This window comes from Eretmochelys imbricata, chromosome 1, assembly GCF_965152235.1.
Source record: "Eretmochelys imbricata isolate rEreImb1 chromosome 1, rEreImb1.hap1, whole genome shotgun sequence".
In the NCBI taxonomy this organism is placed as follows: domain Eukaryota; kingdom Metazoa; phylum Chordata; order Testudines; family Cheloniidae; genus Eretmochelys; species Eretmochelys imbricata.
This window is the reverse complement of record NC_135572.1, coordinates 40,497,227-40,519,021: the sequence shown is the minus strand read 5'-3', so window position 1 is coordinate 40,519,021 and position 21,795 is coordinate 40,497,227. Positions and strand designations below refer to the sequence as shown.

Here is a 21,795-nt window from a genome sequence, read left to right as displayed (position 1 = left end):
AGAGTCCCATCAAAAGAAGCCCTGGACGGTGAGTGGGGTGTGCAGAGGCGAATGAGGTAGAGGAAGTCACATACCTTAATCTTTGTATCCACTAGCACTTGCATGGCAGTTCATAAGAGCACTCGTGGTAAAACAGCTGAGGGAGAGATATGGGCCTATTCACCTACTTGTGGTGCTTTCTCTTCGGGGCTGGTTGTCCTGAAGTCCTTAAGCAAGTGTAGCAACCTGTCAATCTTTACACTGAACTGAATTAACTCGTTCACAGATAGATCCTCAGTGGTATTTTGTATCACTCTGGGGATCCCTGCAGCATGAAGCTAGGACTCTCATCATGATGAAAGCTTGGCAATAGTGCTAGATGCAGTGTCAGCTGTGTCCATTACTACTTGGAGTGGAGTCTTAGCCCCCAATTTGCCTTCATTGACGAGGGCTGGGAATTGAGCCCTGACCTCCTGGGAAAGTTTATTCTTGAATTCCACAAATTTGAATGGTTCGTGAAATTGAATTTTGCTAAAGATCTGGTAGTTAGCAAACTGAAATTGGAAACTAGCTGATAAATATACCTTCCGCCCCAGAAGGTCAAGGCATTTGGTGCCTTTGTCATATGGAGTTTTAGGGTGTTGAAGCCTGAATCTTTCGGCAGCTGCCCGCACCACCACGGAGTTGGGTCCTGGGTGGATAAAAAATGAAATCTGACCCTTTAGCCGGTACAAAATAAAATTTCTCAGCTGTTTAAGGGTACAGGCAAAGGAAATAGGGATATGCCACACTGCCCTGGCAGGCTCCAAAATGGCCTCCTTAATTGGAAGGGCCACCCCACTGGGTCCAGAAGGTTGTAAGATGTCCAGTGATGGGTATCCTGGACTTCCTCTACTGAATCTGGAGCCAAGACGTTACTCTCTCCAGATGCTCCTGATAATGCCTATGGTCATCAGACAGGGAAGGTGAAGGAGGAGCAACTGCCTCATCTGGTAAGGAGAATGAGACAGCAGTTAGGACTATCGGATCCAGGTCAACTACTTCTTCTGCCTCATATTCTGACAAAGCCAGCTGCTGGCTAGGAGATAGGAGGTATAGTTTGTGTATAAATGGGGGTGCTTAGTATAGTGATCCCAAGAATGCCGGGAATAACCAGCAGGAAGTCAACCAGTCAGGGGGACCCCAGGGCACTGGGTACCTGAATAGTTGTATCTGGGTAGATAGAACCCAGGTCTTCTATGCTTCTAGAGCAGTGGTGGGCAGCATGGAGCCCATCAGGGTAATCCGTTGGCAGTCCACCAGACAGTTTGTTTACATTTGTGTGGCTGCGGTTCACTATTCCAGGCCAACGGGGGCTGCGGGAAGTGGAGTGGGCCACAGGGACATGCTGGCCGCTACTTCCTGCAGCTCCCATTGGCTGGGAACGGTGAACTGTGGCCACTGGGAGAGGCGGACAGCCATGCAAATGTAAACAAATGGTCCGCGGGCCACAGGTTGCCCAACATTGTTCTAGAGTCTGTCTGGACTAACCCACATACGTTGAGACAATTGTTTGTCTGGAACTTCCAACTCAGCCAATAAGAAGGCAGATTCTTGCTCAAATGGCAGAGTCACCGGTATTGGCAAATGGATGTTCCTGCTCACGGAAGATATAGGGGGAAATTCCTGTCCTCTTGAGGTAGATTCATCCTCAAGTGTCTCAATATCCCTGAATAAGGATGGACTTGAAAGAAGTAGGAACTGAAAACAGGGATAGGTGAAGATGTCTTTTGAGGAGATGAAGGTTTTGGACCTTCCCAGAGCACAGGAGTGTTCCTCTAGTTGGGACTGTTGGATCTAGCAGGCCCTTCCAGGAGCGGTCCAGTACTGATTCAGTGTCAAGCCCGGACCTCTTAGACTGTGCCGGTTCGTTCTGATCCTTTGTTTTAAGCATTGGCACCAAAGTCAGTACTGGTGGAGCTGTACGTCTTTGAGCCACACTCTCACGCCGATGAAGTTCAAGCAAGCCTAAGTTCTTAGGACTTGCATGCAAAGACTCACCCAACTTGGTTGAAGTCAGGGAAGAATCCTTTCTTTTGGAGGCAGATTTTGAAGACGACACCACCACATGTCCTTTTGCTTGTGAGAGTGCCCCCTGCTCACATGAAAAGCCCTAGGAAGCAATTCTTTGGGCTTAGCAAATGAAACCTTAGCTCCTGAGTTCTTGTTTGGATGGGTGCCATCGACTGAATCTGGTACAGGGGCTCGCTCCATCTTGAAACTAAAGGTGGTCTCATGGACCTGTCTGTGAGATGCTTCTTTAGCTGAAGCTCTCATCCCTTATGGGTTCGGGGAGGAAGGAGTGACAGATGCAACACTTAGCAGATTTGTGAGCCTTGCCAAAGCAGTAAAAGCAGCACTGGTGTTTGTCGCTCACTGAGAAGGAGTGGGGCCAGGATATGCAATTCTTAAACCCTGGGTATAGTCCTTGTCCACAGGGAAAATTCCCTGAGATGGGGGGAACTAGACTATATGAACTATATCAAAGAGTAAAAAATACCATATTAAGAACTATTTACAATTTATTAACAGGTTTGCTAAAGCAGCATGAAGGTATCTATGAACACACGAGATACTGCCACATGGCCTGAATCAGAAAGAAGGAACTGGAGAGGCTTCAGTCCACTCTGCCCCTTATGCCCTCGGTTAGCACCATGAAGAAAAAAACCTGTGCAGGCATGGACCAATGGACACACCTTGTTACAAATCTCCAATCTCAGGAGCATGGAGCATATGTGTACCCATGTGTGGAATACATACAGAGACCATCATTTGAAAAAGAATCTGAGTTAGGTTGCAAACAAACAGGTTTCTTTTTACAAAGTTAAAGTCCAAATAAAACCCAACAACTACCAGTATATTGTTTCCCTTATAAAAATTCTACAGCTTTAATAACCCAAACATTATAATGTCTGGAAATGACCAGTTAAGAGATCCAATATGTTCTTCACTACCACATAATCCTTCACTCAGTAACTGTACCAGACTTCATATCAGCCACCAAACTTAACATTGTTTTTGCAATTTTTAGGAAGGAAACTGTCAAAATACTGAATTGTTAGATTATAAAATCCCAGTATTTATTCAATTTTATTATCTGTTCTATTCTGGTTCTTATACTGCTCATCACCATTCAATAAAAGAACTCTCCTGAAATGCATTAAATGATGTGACTAACATCTATCCCATGGGGACAAGGGATGTCTAGTAATATGTTATTTTCACTTTAACTGCTGCAACAGTTCCAGACTCAGTTAACCATAAGAAAGGAAGGTTTCTCCCATGAGAGTACATATTGGTTTATACACTAAAATGAATGAATCAGGCTTAATCTATTTTCAGTCAATATATTAAAAAATAAAGTCACACCAATTAATGGTTATATTCAGATGCTAAATCAATAGCCAGTGACTTAAAAGTGTCAGGATTTTCAGGAGTGCAAAGCACACAACTCCTGCTCAAGTCAAGAGAAACTGTGGGTGCTCCAGACCTTCTGAAGATCAGGCCACTATCATTTAGGTATCAATATATATATCTGAGTGCCTAACTTTATATAAAATAGGTGAAAATGTGTTCTGTTTCTCTTACAGCTCCATAGTGACTCTCCAGAGCAACACTCACTCCAGAATGTATAGGATATTTTACTAGCTGAACATATTCTACGAATGGAGAATAAAAATTTTAAAACTAAACAGATATTGTAATACGGTATTTTAAATTAAGTAAAGTATTTGAAAATTATTTTAGTTACCTAGTTCCAAAATGTCTGATGGACTAAGGTATGAACTCTTACTACTACAAAGGTGACTCAGCTTTTTTTCCAAAAAAATTGCTGTTTTCCTCTGTGAATATCTCCGAATGTAGAAGTGGCACGGGTTTATTACGTGGCTGACAAAAACTAATTCTGGAGAACCTGTGTAGAACAGTTCAGAAAACAGTACACATGAAACATCTATTGATACCCCACATCTACTGATGCACATATAACATTCACACCTAGGCAAATGTTATTGTTTTATTGCATACTGACCAGTCACAATGACACTTTTCAACAATACAAGTTTTTAAAGTTGTCAGCAGATAGCCTACCACTCTTTCACACTAACTACTATGATCACCCCCTTGATGATGTGCTCTTCTAAACAGTGCTCTGAAGAAACATATCTGAGTTAGGCACTTCTACAAATAACAGTCATAAAGACAAATTACATGCGTCTATAAAAGGGTTTGAAAGACTTACCTGACATCTATTAGCCTGAGGACTAAACCTACTACAAAGTGAAAAATAATTGTTCCACCATGCCACCTTCTGTAAAATAGTTGTAGTATTCTGTAGAATATTTCATTGTAATAGACTGTTAAAAATGTTTTAATAACTTACTACTGTTTCTCTTGCTTTTGTTGTATCCTGTTTTCCTTCTTGGATCATAGTACATCTTTTCTAGTCATTATTTTCTCTTTCCTCTTTTCACCCCTTTCACACTTTGAATCCATTTATCTTTCTTTTCCTACACTGTTCTCTACTTTTCCCCCTATATTTTCTGTGTCTAGGATTTATTTATTACTAGTTATTACTTGTACTGTGCTAATATCTAAGGGCTCCAATCATGAATCAGGGCTCCACTAAGCTAGGTGCTGTATAAACACATAAAAAGGTCCCTGCACCAAAGAATTTACAATCTAAATTACTTCTTTCCTCAAAATCTCTGTCATATCAATTCACACACATCCACGCACATCTGCTTCCTCAAACTGAGCTATATACCTGATTTTAAATCAGAGATAGATACCTGATTTAAAAAAAATTCAAACAGAGGACTGAACTAAGAAGAGGGGCCTCACTGTCCCTGGGCAACACCGACACAAGGAGCCAAATACCCTACCAGCTACTGAGAAAGCAGAGAGCACTGGAATCTCACCCAATGTGATATCCTTGTACATTTTCTGTAGCTTCCATTTGGGTGGTGTCTGATAAATATTAAGGCTTCTAACTAATAATTCTAGTGCCTTCCTTTACTGCTGCTCTAGTTTTGGAATCAGCAGCTTAGTGAAGATGATCTGATTCTTGTCACTGTCGCCTACAAATTTCACATTAGCAGGGGAAACTAAAACAACTCTAGTCCACTTTCACTCTGCTGCAACTTGAGAAAGCTATGAACAGCAGCCAAAGCACTGTAACTATACACAGAGTTAGAAAAAGAGCACTATATTGGTTTACATGCCATTCACTTTTGAAAAATCAACTTACCCTAGGTGATTAGGAAGATTAAGTATAGTCTTTTTCATAGGTGCTAGAGCCAGCCCTTACCATTAAGGGAAAAATCTCTAGCAACGGTGAAAGGAGCATGCACACATCTAACATAGAATGGACACGAGCAAGCACTCGAAGAAGAACCACAATTTAAGTAAACTAAGACAACAGTGACTTGTTTGTGCCACAGGTTAGAAAGTGATTTCCCTTTTAAGTACATTGTTAATTTATAAAATAATATTTTTTTACACAAGCTACACACAAATTTTTAGTCTGAAAGATTATGAACTAGAATGGACAAGGATTCTTATGTTGGGGAAAGAACAGCAGTCCTGATCATCCTCGTCTCTCAATGGGTTGAAATAGTTTGCTTGCTTAAAACCCCGCAAAATCATTATTCAGACTTCAGAGAAGGAGATTTTTGGAAAATGAAAACAAAAACACCACCCCTAAAAAGTCACAATCTCATTTTTCCAACGTTACGAACTTTGTCCATTCCAGTATCAACAAACATCAAGAATACTGGTTAAACAAGACATATTCTTTAAAGAATATCAAGGAAACGGTTACCAGAGGAGCGACATTTACCTGCTCTTTGTCCAAAAGGTATCAACTTTTTCTGAGAAAGATTTTTCCTGTGTGTATCTTTAAGATATTCTGTGGAATGTGCTTTTTTTTTTTTTTTTTTTTTAAAAAAAAGAGAGAGTTTAATATAATTAGATATAACTGATGGAGACAGTGGAATAATTACTAGCTCAGAATGCACTAGCCTGAATGTGCAAGGATACTGTATAACACCACAGGATCAGGATGACTCGTTACAGAAACTTTTTGTCAAAGCTGCTATATTTCTTGAAGATGTTATTTTAGACACCTGTATTCATTATGAAGTTTATACCACTTAGGTTTGGTATCATACATCCATGTTCTGGAGTCATACAGTTATCAGATATAACCACCACCATCCCCTTGTGGTACATTATTGCCCACATAATTATTCTCAGACCAAGCTGTTTGGACACAAGATACTTTGCTGCTGGGTCCACGAGACTGCAACTGGATTCTAAAGACATGGCAAAAGCATCTCTCGGTAAAGTGCACTTACCAACATCTTCCACTATCAACTTATTTAATAAATAAAGACATATGAAAAGACATTGTTTAGTGGTGACAATTACTCTGATGTGGCTCAGAGTAAACAGTACACTAACTCTGATCTTAACTCAGAACTGCTTGTCTTCCTAACAGGTTTGAACACCCAATCAAAGGAAGGAATTGCAATCCCCTTCCCAAAAGGGGTTGTAAACAAAATGAGTGCAACCAGTGTGAGCACAGGAACAGCTAAAATATTTACAGGGTGCAAAGGTTAATTAAGTTGTGGTAGCAGCTTAAGTGAAATATGCTGCAGGATATCAAACAGTCATAAGAAAAGTCAAAGAAAAAAAAGATCTTTTCCATATCTTCCTGTTCAGCTTTAGAGTAAGGAAACTTGAGAGAAGGCAAGAGCAAGAAGAATAATCTGAAAATAACTAGACAGCTTCAGGAATTGTGCTGAAGTAGGAAAAAATCTGTCCTACACATTTTAGTGCAGAACAGTTAACAAATCTGGAATCAGCAGCAGGAGGCTTTCAACAAGCCAACATATGGTTCACATAAGAAAAGATTGTTAGCTACTTGTTGTTCTTCGAGATTTGGGTGCAAACACGTATGCCACTAAGGTGTGTGCGTGTGTACAGTGCAGCAAAGAACTTTGCCTTCCAGGACCCAGTAGGGATGGTGCTCACACTCTCTGGCCCATATCCCTTCACCATGACAATTTAAGGGCAGCAACACGCAACTCCCCTCAGTTCCTTCTCATTGAAGGTCAATATTTGAGACGCCGATGGAGAGGGGATGCAGGGCCGTGGAATACATGTCTGCAGCCACATCAAAAGAACAGTTACAGTACAGGTAGGGTGGAAATGTGTATTCTACTCAGGTGACTCACAAGCCATAGGAGGTAGAGTCTGGAATCTAAAGAACGACTGCGGAACCACCTTCCCAATGTTTGCATCTGATCTAGACTCAGCCATAATAGCACAGTACTTAGTAGAAGTATACAGAGAAGACCATGTAGCAGCCCTGCAAATACCCAATATTGAAACATCACTGAGGAACATGATCAACGTTGCTTGGGTTCTCGTCAAATGACCCCGACGCCGCTGTGGAGGAGTAATATGAGCTAATCCATGAGCGGCATAATGCAGGACAATTATCCAACTGGAAATAGTGCATGGGGAAACTGCCCGACCTTCCAGGCAATCTGCACAGGAAACAAAAAGTCAAGGTGATGGAATACAATGGTTCAGTCCTCACCAAATAACACCACACATCTTCTCACATCCAACATATGAAGGTGCTCCTCATCTGTGCTTGAATGCAGCTTAAGAATAACAAAGACCAGTATATTATCTGGTTAAGGTGGTTTAGCGGTTCTACATTCGACAAAAATGCTGTATACAGCCTTAGGGTCACTTTGTCTTTGAAATTTGCCATTAAGACCTGCAGCTCATTTATTCTCCTTGCAAATGTTATAGCAACAAGAAAGGCCACTTGCTGGCTCAGATGAGACAGAACAGGTTGTCAGGGGCTCAGAGACCCCATAAGGGTAGCCAGCACAGTACTAAAGTCCCACAAAGGAACCACCTCTTTCAACTAGCCCAGAAGAGGACAAAGACACAATCTTGCATGGTAGAACATGTAAGTGCATGTGGCTACATGACCTAACAATTTCAGGTATATACCTATCATAGTTGCAGGATGAGAGCATAAGGACAGACATGGATGTCTACGGACCCTACCGAAGGAGCAGGACCTCGTGAAAGGAGTCCCTGAAAAGGGACAGTGTAGGAGGGTGGGATGGGGGAAAATGGACAGAAATTGAATGGCATAATCTGCTCCCAATGTGCTTAGCACCCAATTTGTCCATGGTTATTGATTCCCAAGCACTGTAGAAGCAAGACAAGCCCATCTCCAAACTCTGGAGATGACTCAGGAACTCCATGACTGGAATGCGGCTCTCAATACGTAAGTCAAAATGACTGCATGCTCGAAGTTGGCAGAGGACGGGCTGGCTGGTTAATATTGGACCGAGAAGGCACCCTCCTCTGTGACTTCTGCCCTTTCCTGTAGACGTCTTGCTGCCTAGCGCAGCAGGATGACTGCTGGAAGCATCATTGCAGGCAGTATTGCTGCTTTTATTGACGACCTCCATAATGACATCTCTTTATGGCTGGGGTATAAACTCCCAGTGAACGCAATGTACCATGGGAATCCTTAAAAGAATGTAGCATCAGAGAATATCAGGGTTGGAAGAAACCTCAGGAGGTCATCTAGTCCAACCCCCTGCTCAAAGCAAGACCAATCCCCATCTATATCATCCCAGCCAGGGCTTTGTCATGCCTGACCTTAAAAACCTCTAAGGAAGGAGATTCCACCACCTCCCTAGGTAACCCATTCCAGTGCTTCACCCCCTCCTAGTGAAAAAGTTTTTCCTAATATCCAGCCTAAACCTCCCCCACTGTAACTTGGGACCATTACTCCTTGTTCTGTCATCTGGTACCACTGAGAACAGTCTAGATCCATCCTCTTTGGAACCCCCTTTCAGGTAGTTGAATGCAGCTATCAAATCCCCCCTCATTCTTCTTTTCTGCAGACTAAATAATCCCAGTTCCCTCAACCTCTCCTCATAAGTCATGTGCCCCAGCCCCCTAATCATTTTTGTTGCCCTCTGCTGGACGCTTTCCAATTCCACATCCTTCTTCTAGTGTGGGGCCCAAAACTGGACACAGTACTTCAGATGAGGCCTCACCAATGCCAAATAGAGGGGAATGATCACATCCCTCGATCTGCTGGCAATGCCTCTACTTATACAGCCCAAAATGCCATTGGCCTTCTTGGCAACAAGGGCAAGCTGTTGACTCATATCCAGCTTCTCATCCACCGTAACCCCAAGGCCCTTTTCTGCAGAACTGCTGCCAAGCCACTCGGTCCCCAGCCTGTAGCAATGCATGGGATTCTTCCATCCTAACTGCAGGACTCTGCATTTGTCCTTGCTGAACCTCATCAGATTTCTTTTGGCCCAATCCTCCAATTTGTCTAGGTCCCTCTGTATCCTATCCCCATCCTCCAGCATATCTACCACTCCTCCCAGTTTAGGGTCATCTGTAAACTTGCTGAGGATGCAATCCACACCATCCTCCAGATCATTTATGAAGATATTGAACAAAACCAGCCCCAGGACCGACCCTTGGGGCACTCCGCTTGATACCAGCTGCCAACTAGACATGGAGCCATTGATCACTACCTGTTGAGCCTAATGATCTAGCCAGCTTTCCATCCACCTTTAGTCCATTCATCCAGCCCAGACTTCTTTAACTTGCTGACAAGAATACTGTGGGAGACCGTATCAAGAGCCTTGCTAAAGTCAAGGAATATCAGATCCACTGCCTTCCCCTCATCCAGAGCCAGTTATCTCATAATAGAAGGCAATTAGGTTAGTCAGGCATGACTTGCCCTTGGTGAATCCATGCTGACTGTTCCTCATCACCTTCCTCTCCTCAAAGTGCTTCAAAATTGATTACTTGAGGACCTGCTCCACGATTTTTCCAGGGACTGAGGCGAGGCTGACTAGCCTGTAGTTCCCCAGATGTTCCTTCTTCCCTTTTTTAAAGATGGGCACTACATTAGCCTTTTTCCAGTCATCCAGAACCTAGCCCGATCGCCATGAGTTTTCAAAGATAATGGCCAATGGCTCTGCAATCACATCTGCCAGCTCCTTTAGCACTCTCGGATGCAGTGCATCCGAGCCCCTGGACTTGTGCTCGTCCAACTTTTCTAAATAGTCCTGAACCACTTCTTTCTCCACAGAGGGCTGGTCACCTCTTCCCCAGGCTGTGCTGCCCAGTGCAGTAGTCTGGGAGCTGACCTTCTTCATGAAGACAGAGGCGAAAAAAGCTTTTTCCACATCCTCTGTCACTAGGTTGCCTCCCCCATTCAGTAAGGGGCCGGGCCCACACTTTCCTTGACCGCTTTCTTGTTGTTAACATACCTGAAGAAACCCTTCTTGTTCCTCTTACTATTCCTTGCTAGCTGCAACTCCAGGTGTGATTTGGCCTTCCTGATTTCACTCCTGCATCCCCGAGCAATATTTTTATTCTCCTCCTTGGTCATTTGTCCAATCTTCCACTTCTTGTAAGCTTCTTTTTTGTGTTTAAGATCAGCAAGGATTTCACTGTTCAGCCAGGCTGGTCGCCTGCCATATTTACTATTCTTTCTACACATCGGGATGGTTTGTTCCTGCAACCTCAATAAGGATTCTTTAAAATACAGCCAGCTCTCCTGGACTCCTTTCCCCCTCATGGTATTCTCCCAGGGGATCCTGCCCATCGGTTCCCTGAGGGAATCAAAGTCTGCTTTTCTGAAGTCCACGGTCCGTATTCTACTTCCTTTCTACCTTGTGTCAGGATCCTGAACTCGTCCATCTCATGGTCACTGCCTCCCAGGTTCCCATGCACTTTTGCTTCCCCTACTAATTCTTCCCGGTTTGTGAGCAGCAGGTCAAGAGCAGCTCTGCCCCTAGTTGGTTCCTCCAGCACTTGCACCAGGAAATGGTCCCTACACTTTCCAAAAAGTTCCTGGATTGTTCGTGCACTGCCGTATTGCTCTCCCAGCAGATATCGAGGTGATTGACGTCCCCCATGAGAACCAGGGGCTGTGATCTAGTAACTTCTGTTAGTTTCCTGAAGAAAGTCTTGTCCACCTCATCCCCCTGGTCCGGTGGTCTATAGCAGATTCCCACCACGATATCATCCTTGTTGCTCACACTTCTAAATTTAATCCAGAGACTCTCAGGTTTTTCTGCAGTTTCATACCGGAGCTCTGAGCAGTCATACTGCTCTCTTACATACAATGCAACTCCCCCCCCCACCTTTTCTGCCGTGCCTGTCCTTCCTTAACTGTTTATATCCATCCATGACAGTACTCCAGTCATGTGAGTTATCCCACCAAGTCTCTGTTGATCCAATCACAGCATAATTCCTTGACTTTGCCAGGACTTCCAGTTCTCCCTGCTTGTTTCCCAAGCTTCCTGCATTCATGTATAGGCACTTAAGATAACTCACTGATTGTCCTGCTTTCTCAGTATGAGGCAGAAGTCCTCCCCTCTTGCGCTCTCCTGCTCATGCTTCCTCCTGGTATCCCACTTCCCCACTTATCTCAGGGCTTTGGTCTTCTTCCCCTGGTGAACCTAGTTTAGCCCTCCTCAGTAGGTTAGCCAGCCTGCTTGCGAATATGCTCTTCCCTCTCTTCGTTAGGCGGAGCCAGTCTCTGCCTAGCAATCCTTCTTCTTGGAACACCATCCCATGGTCAAAGAATCCAAAGCCTTCTCTCTGACACCACCTGCATAGCCATTCGTTGACTTCCACAATTTAATGGTCTCTAGCCGGGCCCTTTCCTTCCACAGGGAGGATGGATGAGAACACCACTTGCGCCTCAAACTCCTTTATCCTTCTTCCCAGAGCCATGTAGTCTATAGCACAGAGATTGGCAATCTTTGGCACATGGCCCGCTAGGGAAAGCCCCTGGCGGGCGGGGACGGTTTGTTTACCTGCCATGTCCGCGGGTTCTGCCGATCGCACTCCCACTGGCCGCAGTTCACTGCTCCAGGCCAATGGGGGCTGCGGGAAGCGGCGTGGTCCAACTGATGTGCTGGTCGCCCTTCTTACAGACCCCATTGGCCTGGGATGGCGACCCAGTGGGAGCTGTGGGAGTTGCAGTCGACCAGTGGGAGCTGCAATCAACTGAACCTGTGGACGCGGCAGGTAAAACTGGTGGTGTTTCCCTGGCGGGCTGCATGACAAAAGTTACCAATCCCTGATATAGTGTTTTCTCAGGTTTTCCCAGAAAATAAAACCCATCCATCTAAAGGTAAATCCTTTATGTTCTGTTGGACCTCAAGGGTTATGGCGAAGTTCTGCTGCCACAAGGCTGCAGTTACAATTGATGCCACAATACTGGGAGAATTATCTGGCATGCCCAATGCCAATGTCTTGGCAACGATGTCTTGACCACCAGATGGCCTTCCACGAGAACACCCTTAAACTCTTCCCTGGAGGATTCTGACAAGTTGTCAGTAAATCTGGACATAGCTTCCCAATTAAGTGATATTTAGACAACAGTGCCTGCCGATTCATAATGTGCATTTGTAACAAAATTGAATAAATTTTTTCTCCCCATCAAATCTAGCCTTATATACTCTGTCCTTAAGCGTGGACTTTTATCTCCCCGCCATAATCTAACATTTTCTGCCACTACACCTAGAGAATTAGGGATTGGATGTATGTAGAGGCACTCAAAACCCTACACAGATAGAATACTAATCAGTACACTTTGCTGTGGATGGTTAAGAAGCTGATGTATGCCGCAAAGGTTTTTGTAAGTTTCAAAAGCACTTATTTTATAGAGACAGTTACTCTCACTGGGGCTGACAGCTGGAGGATGTCCACCAACCTATGGGTATTCTCCTGAACCAACTCAGCCTGAATAGCCAAGGTCATAGCCATCCATCTCAGGAGATCCTGATAAGACTTAAAATTCTTAAGCACAGGAAAAGAGAAATCTGGCACCACAGAATCATCCAGTGAGGAGGAAGAGGAAGGGAGCAGGGCCAGTAGAGCCTCTTGCTGGATCACTTGCCCCTGCAAGCACAGTTCAGACTGAACCATTTCAGAGAGAGCAACCTCAGTCTCTTTCTGCAATGTAGGTGGCTCAAGAGGGGACACTACGGACAGGATTGGAGACTCTGCCCTGGACTGAGGACCAGGACCTTGCCTATCAATGAACGTCCCAAGGATTTCAAGGAGGCCACAGATGACAAAAGGATAGGGCACTGGTGGTCAGACACACTCCTATGCCTCCTGCAGGAGTGGTGCCAATCTTGGTTCCAATGGCGATCCACAGGAGCTCTCAAAAACTTTTGGGAGCTGTGCTCGAAAGCAATGGTAAGGGAGAAAATGTCTTCAAATCACACTGAACCCTGGATGTCGTCCGATGGCAATGCAGAAGCCACCCCAGATGGAGCAAGCAAAAACAACCAGCCCATATGCAGGACACATCTGAATGCCCATATGCAGGACACATCGGTAGTGAGGATGGTAGAGTAGTACATACCTTGAATACTAGAAGGCGCATCACACTCTCAGTAGGCATCAGAACAGATGTAGGTACCAAAGCTGGGCCTGGAACTGATCCCGCAGATGTGTCATCATTGGTGCCGAAGACAGCATCTGCACCAAAGGGCCCCTCAATACTGAGGGGGAAGCAGACCTCAAGTCGGCATTCTGAGCATTGGGTAGTGTGGACAATAGGGCTGATGACAGACACAACTCTGCAACTATATCAGGCAGCGATTAGGACACAGCAGAAGCAGCCATGGCAGTTGAATGGCCCTGAATTACTGGAGAGGCAGAGAAGGTCCGATGCTACCTGGTAGTCACCGGCATAAACAGTCAGTGGCGACACCAATGCCGTCAGTACCAGACTCAATGGACATCCCATGGATGGTACCAGAATTGATGGTACGGGGTCCAAATAATATCAACTCGGGTCCAGAGAGGGGTTAGATGGCCTAGTTCTATCTTGTGTGCCCAACTAATCACGGTGCCAGTCTGCATTCCTCTTAGAAAAAGAGGAGGACTCTCTCAGAGCTATGGAATAGCTCTGGTCCATCTTTTGGAGACCTTTTCCTCAGAGGACCAAAAGAAGAATAACCTTTCTTCCTCCTAAGAGAGATATTCAACTTTGGGCCTGGAACAACATTTCATGCAACTCAGAAGGTCTCTCTGGGACCAGATGATCTGTGGAGGTCCCCAGTGTTGAACCAGGTCTCGTGACATGCTCCATAAGGTGAAAATCTCTTGCCACCTGCGTTCTCTTTTTGAATTTACAGAGAGCACCTTTCCTTAATATACCCCTCCCCAAGGCACAATAAACTCCAAAAATGGGGGGCACTATTAGAGATAAGCACCCCACATAATGGGCAGTGTTCAAAACCTGGTGAAGGCATCCCAATCTACTTAACTACTAACTAAACCTAAAGGTACTACTATAACTAATGGCTTACTACTATATACAGCAAAATCCCAGAACATCGTCACACAGAAAGCGTGCAGTGAAATACCACACAGAAAGCTCCGACTGAAGCCCTGGGCACGGAGAAGAAACTGAGGGGTGTTGGGGAGGGTACTGCCCTTAAATAACCATGGGAGGAGCTATGGACCAGAGGACTCAGGGCCACCCCTACAAGTACTGTGAGGCAAAGTTCCCTGGCTTCAATGCACAGAGCGCGTGCACACTCAGGTGGAATACATATCTGCAATCAATCACCTGAGAGACTTAAATCTGTTACTGGTTAAAGCAAGACACTGGCCTCAATGAAGGCCCAGATTGACCTGGGGGAAAAGGCCAGGAGGACGAATCTCCAGAAACCAGTGACCCAGACTCTAAAGGAGATGACTCAAGTAGTCAATGGAAACTATCAAGACCAAGAACCCATACTGATCAGAACCTTGAATGGAAAAATTCCAGCTACAGAAAAAGCAACAAAAAAAATGAAGCAAAGGGAGTGCTAAAAGGGCTAGTCTTGATAAACACACTAGTTTAAAAGATATTAAATTCATATGTTCAAATTTACAAATTTAAGCAACTCACTTTCCTGGTCATCTTCCATGATTTCTTCAATTATGACATCAGGACCGGACATCGTTTGGGGTAAAGTCAGAATACTTTGAGAGGGTGTGGTAATTAATTTGTAAAGCTGGACATTTTTCACTTCTGTATGCACATCAAGTTCTTGCTGTATAAGAGTCTCTGCTTCATTACCTCTGACAAGTGGTGTAAATTTATTCTTTTCTACCGACAAGTAAGTGTCACAGTCTGATTCTTCTCCCGGATTACTGACCATGAGAATGCTCTGTCCATCATCTCCAGGGCAACATCTATTTGGAGAAATATATTAATTTATTCAGGTTTCATTTCACAGAAGGGTACCAGTAAAGCAGAATTTATTTTAAAAAATCACGATTCCATGAAAAAATACTGGGACTTATTCTCAAGAACAAAAACATTTTTTTTTAATTTAAACAAAAACATAAAAAGCAATCTTCCAAAAAGTTCAAGATACCCTTAACTTCCATTAAAGGTTCAAATCATAAAGCAATGGAGCAACAATGTTCTCAAGACAAAAATAGGGAGGAAATCCCCCTCATGCCAACCACTGATCCCAAACAAACAAATCCCTAATATGACCAACACTGTCTTACTGCCCAAAAAACTGTGAAAGATAGATCTAGGCTTTATATAGCAGAATGCCCCCAAGATTATAGCTCTTCAGACTGGAACAGACCCTAAAATCTCTACCCCCTGCAGAAGATCCCTGCTATCCTCAGAAAAGTTAAGTTATACTTATTTTTCCTCACTGTTGAATCTAGCAGTGAAGAATTCATGTTCACAATGTTCTTTCCTAAAATGCTCAGAATAATAGTAATACACAGGCTTGGAAAGATTCTATTTTTATTGTTAAATGTGGTAAATGTCAAATTTCACCATACACACAAACCTACAAAAAAATATTTCCATCGACAATAATTAAAATTTACAATGCTGATTGAGAACTTATTGGAGTTTTATTTAAAAAATATTTACTTCGTATATTTTTACATGTGATGTCAATTTGTGTTTTAAGAGTCATGAAGCTTTAAACTTTTTAAAATCTCAGTGTATATGGTCATTAAATTATCTGACCCTCCCTATTTCTGACATACCTCTGTAATTTCCTGTAATTGTGGAAAATTTAAATTGATAAAAAAAATCTAAAATAATGCTTAAAAATAAGTATTGATATTACCTGTCAAAATGATAAATAATCGAATTGTGCCAAACCTAGTAATACATATTAAACACGTGGAAGAAAAGTATTAGATTATTTAGTCCAACTCTACATCATTAGAAGATTTTTCCTAGAACATATATTTGAGAGGTCTGCCCAATCTAGTTGTAAATATCTCAGAAATAGGGTTGCTACCATTTTCCTTAAAAAGAAAAAGGAGTACTTGTGGCACCTTAGAGACTAACAAATTTATCTGAGTATAAGCTTTCGTGAGCTACAGCTCACTTCACTGAATGCATCCGATGAAGTGAGCGGTAGCTCACGAAAGCTTATGCTCAAATAAATTGGTTAGTCTCTAAGATGCCACAAGTACTCCTTTTCTTTTTGCGAATACAGACTAACACGGCTGCTACTCTGAAACCTGTCATTTTCCTTAAGAGATTATTCTTCATTCTGCCTTGTCTCCACTAGGAACTCATCCCAATTCCTGCAATCGATGGCCAGGTCCCCATATAACTGCACCGCATGTAAGTTTGGAAAAGGAAAGCCACATTTTACACAAAAGCACATTACCTTGATTCAAGCAGAAATAAAGTTTCACTTGTGCAAATTGTAGTTTTCCTGGTTTATACTTGTTGTCTGCACTAGTTATGTATTAAAGCTGGCTAGAACAGACGCAAATTCCCAGTGTAAAACAGACCTAATACTCCTGGGATAACTGGGCAAGACAGTACCTGACTGATGGAATTTTCCCAACATTCAAACATTTTTCTTTTCTTTAGTTCATTCCTGCTGTGATACCTAAATCATTCTTCTTTCTGCATGCTGTTTACACCCTTCAAATATTTTCTCCTCATCCGCCTTCACACCAACACACGTGCTCAACCTATACTAGAACACATTCGATTCTTTTAAATATTTCCTCAAAAACTAATTCCTTTCTTAATCACTGTTGCTTTTCTTTGAACTCCCTCCATCATCTTTCTGGTGTTGAGGTGCCAGGAACAAAACCCACCTACCTCAACAAGTGGAAAACTTGAGGAGACAGGCAGAAATTAGGACAGCCCCAGTAGAAAGGGGAAGTAGAGCACTCACTGGGGTCACAAGGGTGGCCACTCCCCCTACAGAGGCTTTATCCACTCACTGGCCAGCTGGGGAGGAAGAGAGCTAATTGGTCTGTCACTCTCCTCCTCCACAAATTTAACCCCTAGCCCAGGATACATGGAACCTTTTTTTACTTTATTTCAGCAGCCCTACTCCCTCTCCCTGTAACTGTAGTTTCACCGCTGTCTTGCAGAAGCTGCAGGTCTGACCAATCACCTATTTTGGGGTCAAGAAATATTTTTTCTTTCCATTGGGGCCATATTAGCATAGGCCTGATGGGTTTTTCCCCTGCTTTGCAGCATCTTGGAGGCACAGTTAGGTTAAACAGGAATAGGATTTCATAATATGTGGTAGTATTTAGTAGGAATGTTAGTTTTGTCACAACTTGTGGCTGGATTCTAATGAAATTAAAAAGAATGGTTCCCAGAAGGCCTGCGATTTTGCTGATGGGCCTTGTGCTTGTGGGATGTGGGGACGACGTCCTAACCTTTTAGTGTCCTGTCCTCCTTCCATGGGTGGGGGAGTAGTAGGATTCGGATGAGCAAACTGAGTCTGAATCCTACTACTGATTTATTTGGTGTTGGTCCTGCTTTCAGCAGGGGGTTGGACTACATGACCTCCTGAGATCTCTTCCAACCCTAATCTTCTATGAGTCTTAGAGGTACATTGAGCAGAGTCTACCCTGGATTATGGGTTATATGGTAGAAGCCTTGTAACCGTACACTGGAACCATTTAAAATGCCTACTATGAGAAAATATGGTTGATAGGACATGAAGCACTGATCCCCATGCATCATTTAATACAGTTGCAGCCTGCCGCTTAAAATCCATCCCTGCATCTGTCTTCATTTGCAGCCATGTCCAGATCAAATAATGCAGCATTATAGAGTAGGTTTCAAAGATTTACAGAGGGCTACTGTCTCTGATGCTATGCCTGTTCTGGCTGCTCCAAGCCCTACTCCTGAGGGAATTCTGTGCCTTTGCACAATGCAGAATTTTGCGGAAATTAACGTTGTGCACACAGATTTTCCTTCCCCCCCAAAAGAAATGGGCTGCAGTGCTGCTAGCTGCCACTAGAGGCCACTGGACCAAGCAGAACCCAGTTCGCACAAAGAAGACACTGCTGGGGAGAGGGAGAGCGAGCTAGAGCTAGACGGTTCCTGGCAGCTGACAGGTATTTTGAAGTAAATTACCAAAATATTTGAAACTGGCATGATTATGCAGTGTTATTTTGACAAATAAAATACGCAGAATTTTAAATATTGTGCACAGAATTTTTATATTTTGGCGCAGAATGCCCCCAGAGTAAAGCCATATATACTTTGCTATATACTTTCATCCTCCATCTCTATTAACTTCACTGCTCTTTAAGTTTCTATCTCCAAGCATATCAGGGTTTTTCCTTGGTGTACTGAATTTTTCCAGGTTGAATCTAAGTTTTCCCCCCCTACCTATGGGCCATAATATGCCATCAGTTTTTAAACAAAACTATTCACTGATTTCAATGCATAGTTTGGCTTAAAGACTGGTATGGGGATATGGCCTACACTCCTAGCCTCTCTAGGTCCCTCTTTAGAGTTTCTTCTCTCTCCTCACTGGACTTTTTAACATTTCCCAAACATTATCTACACGTTAGAATGCTCTATGCTCCCTTTTTCAGACTATTGATGGCAGTGATTATCCAAATACTGACACCTGTGCCACTCCACTACAAACAGTCCATCAATTTGATATACTATAAATCATCATAATTTATAGTCATTTGTCAAAAACCTGTTTGAGCAAGTGAAAGCAAAGAGGCTCAATAAAATAGAAACAATAGTTGTTTTCCAATAAGAAAATGTGTCATTTATGTTTAATCTATATTGATTTTTCTGTTACCTCAGAATCAGAGTTTATCCTCAAAAGATGTATTACTGAATATTTTAGTATTTGCTATTAACTTTACAAATGGGTTTACATTTACTCAGAGTAATTTTCAGTTACTGGAAGTACTGACATCCCAATTATTCCACCCCTTTCTGTAACTTGAGGTTGGTATAATGTTTAGCATAAAGAAATTCCAATGGTAAAGGCACCTTATACCAAAATACCCGATGATACCCAATCTGCCAATAAGTAGTTTTAACCTATTCTGAAGTCCTGCTTCTTATCTGAATCAAACAAGAAAGACTGAAATACTGACTTAAGATCTCTTGCTACAACTGTACATTCTAGTTTTAAAATCAGTAAGCATACATGTAGACCTTTGCTAGAGGTGTTTGTAAATTGCTCAGCGGTAAGAAAATTGCATAAATCACTGCACTAGTTTTCTTTACTAAAAAAAAATAAATGCTTACTTTGCAGGTATTTCCAATTCAATCTTCCCTATGTTTTTGAACACAGAGGTAATTTCATCACAGTTCATGAGAAATCTAAAGTAAAAGAAGAATGATATCAGGGAGGTCACCCAAAGGTTTAAATCAGTTGGACAATTCACAAATATAATATTAACTAATTAGTGAAGTCCTATAGGGTCTGAAGCAATGTGAAGAAACAGAGATCAATTCAGTTTTCCATTTCTCCAGTTTTAGCCAAGAAAAATTACCAATGACTAACACACTGATGACAGCTCTCTAATGGTAGACTTGGTTGCTCATTCACCTTTACACATAAATATATTATGTGGTATAATCTGATTTCCGAGCATTCCTTCACTACTTCTGCATCTATTTGGTGAGTTTCTATATCAATGCCTAACACTGTTCCACAAATAATCCTTAGGGTAGTGAAAATATAAATTATATTCTCCAATAACAATCCTCAGGAACTAAAGTGTACTCAAAGCCCAAGTATTTAAATCTTTCTTTGTTTCTGGCTTACATCAAAATGAAGCCACTATTTCCACCTCCTGCCAAATCAAAATTGACAAAGTAATACAGGGAAAAAAAATCTCCAAGTTTTTATATTTAATTTTCTGGCTAGTCTCAGAGCTCTCAAAATCTGATTCCTATCATATAGCAGGAAGTAGTCTAACAGAACTGAAAATAAAGATTTCTGACTATTTTCTTGATCAAGAGAGGGACAGCAGCACCCAAATAAAGATGCGACAGTCAGGACTGTGGCTCTGAAGCTGTACCAGCTTTAAGTTGGAGTTGTGTATTATTTGCTTTCACTTCTGTTAGAAAATTAATGGCCAGGGGCCACTGAGATTTCATCTTGAGCAGCCCATGTGGGAGCCCAGCATACACGAGGGGCAGAAGAGTGGACATTTGATTGGAAAAAAATTTAAGTTACTCATTTTTATACAGTGTATTACTACTTGATTATTTATTAGGGCTGTCAATTAATCACAGTTAACTCATGTGATTAACTTAAAAAAATCGTGATAAAAAATTGTGATTAATCGCAGTTTCAATTGCACTGTTAATAGAATACCAATTGAAATTATTTAATATTTTGGATGTTTTTCTACATTTTCATATATATTGTATTCGGTGTTGTAACTGAAATCAAAGTGTGTATTATTTTTATTACAAATATTTGCACTGTAAAAATGATAAACAAAATAGTATTTTTCAATTAATCCCATACAAGTACTGTAGTGCAATCTCTTCATCATTGTTACATAACTGCACTCAAAAACAAAACAATGTAAAACATCAGAGCTTAAAAGTCATAGAATCATAGAACTGGACAGGACCTAAAGAGATCATCTAGTCCATTCCCCGGCACTAATGGCAGGACTAAGTATTACCTAGACCATTCCTGGAGTTTGTCTAACCCGCTCTTAAAAATCTCCAATGATGGACACTCTACAACCTCCCCAGGCAATTCATTCCAGTGCTTAACCACCCTGACTGTTGGGAAGTTTTTCCTAATGTCCAACCTACACCTCCCTTGCTGCAATTTAAGCCCATTGCTTCTCGTCCTATCCTCAGAGGTTAAGAACATCATTTTTTCTTCCTCCTCGTAACAACCTTTTACGTACTTGAAAATTTATGTCCACTCTCAGTCTTCTCTTTTCAAGACTAAACAAACCCAATTTTTTCAATCTTCCCTCATAGGTCATGTTTGCTAGACCTTTCATCATTTTTGCCGCTCTTCTCTAGACTCTCTCCAATTTGTCCACATCCTTCCTGAAATGTGGTGCCCAGAACTGGACACAGTACTCCAGATGAGGCCTGATCAGTGTGGAGCAGGTCAGAAGAAGAATTACTTCTCGTGTCTTGCTTACTACACTTCTGCTAATACATCCCAGAATGACGTTCACTTTTTTTGCAACAGCGTTGCACTGTTGACTCATATTTAGCTTGTTGTCCACTATGACCCCCAGATCCCTTCCCACAGTACTCCTTCCTAAGCAGTTAATTCCCATTTTGTACGTGTACAACTGATTGTTCCTTCCTAAATGGGAGTACTTTGCATTTGTCTTTATTGAATTTCACCCTATTTGCTTCAGACCATTTCTCCAGTTTGTCCAGATCATTTTGATTTTTAATCCTATCCCCCAAAGCAC

General features: G+C 42.4%; 1 protein-coding gene across 1 annotated transcript in view; it reads right to left on the bottom strand.

The window, feature by feature from the left end:
- RNF17 (ring finger protein 17) overlaps positions 1-21,795 on the bottom strand; it is a 200,654-nt gene that overhangs the window by 126,513 nt on the left and 52,346 nt on the right. The window contains exons 12-15 of the mRNA XM_077805985.1: positions 19,637-19,711; positions 15,017-15,303; positions 5,858-5,938; positions 3,770-3,931 (exon numbers count right to left, since the gene is read on the bottom strand). Of these exons, the coding sequence (XP_077662111.1) occupies positions 3,770-3,931; positions 5,858-5,938; positions 15,017-15,303; positions 19,637-19,711 (605 nt within the window). The remainder of the gene's footprint in view (positions 1-3,769; positions 3,932-5,857; positions 5,939-15,016; positions 15,304-19,636; positions 19,712-21,795) is intronic.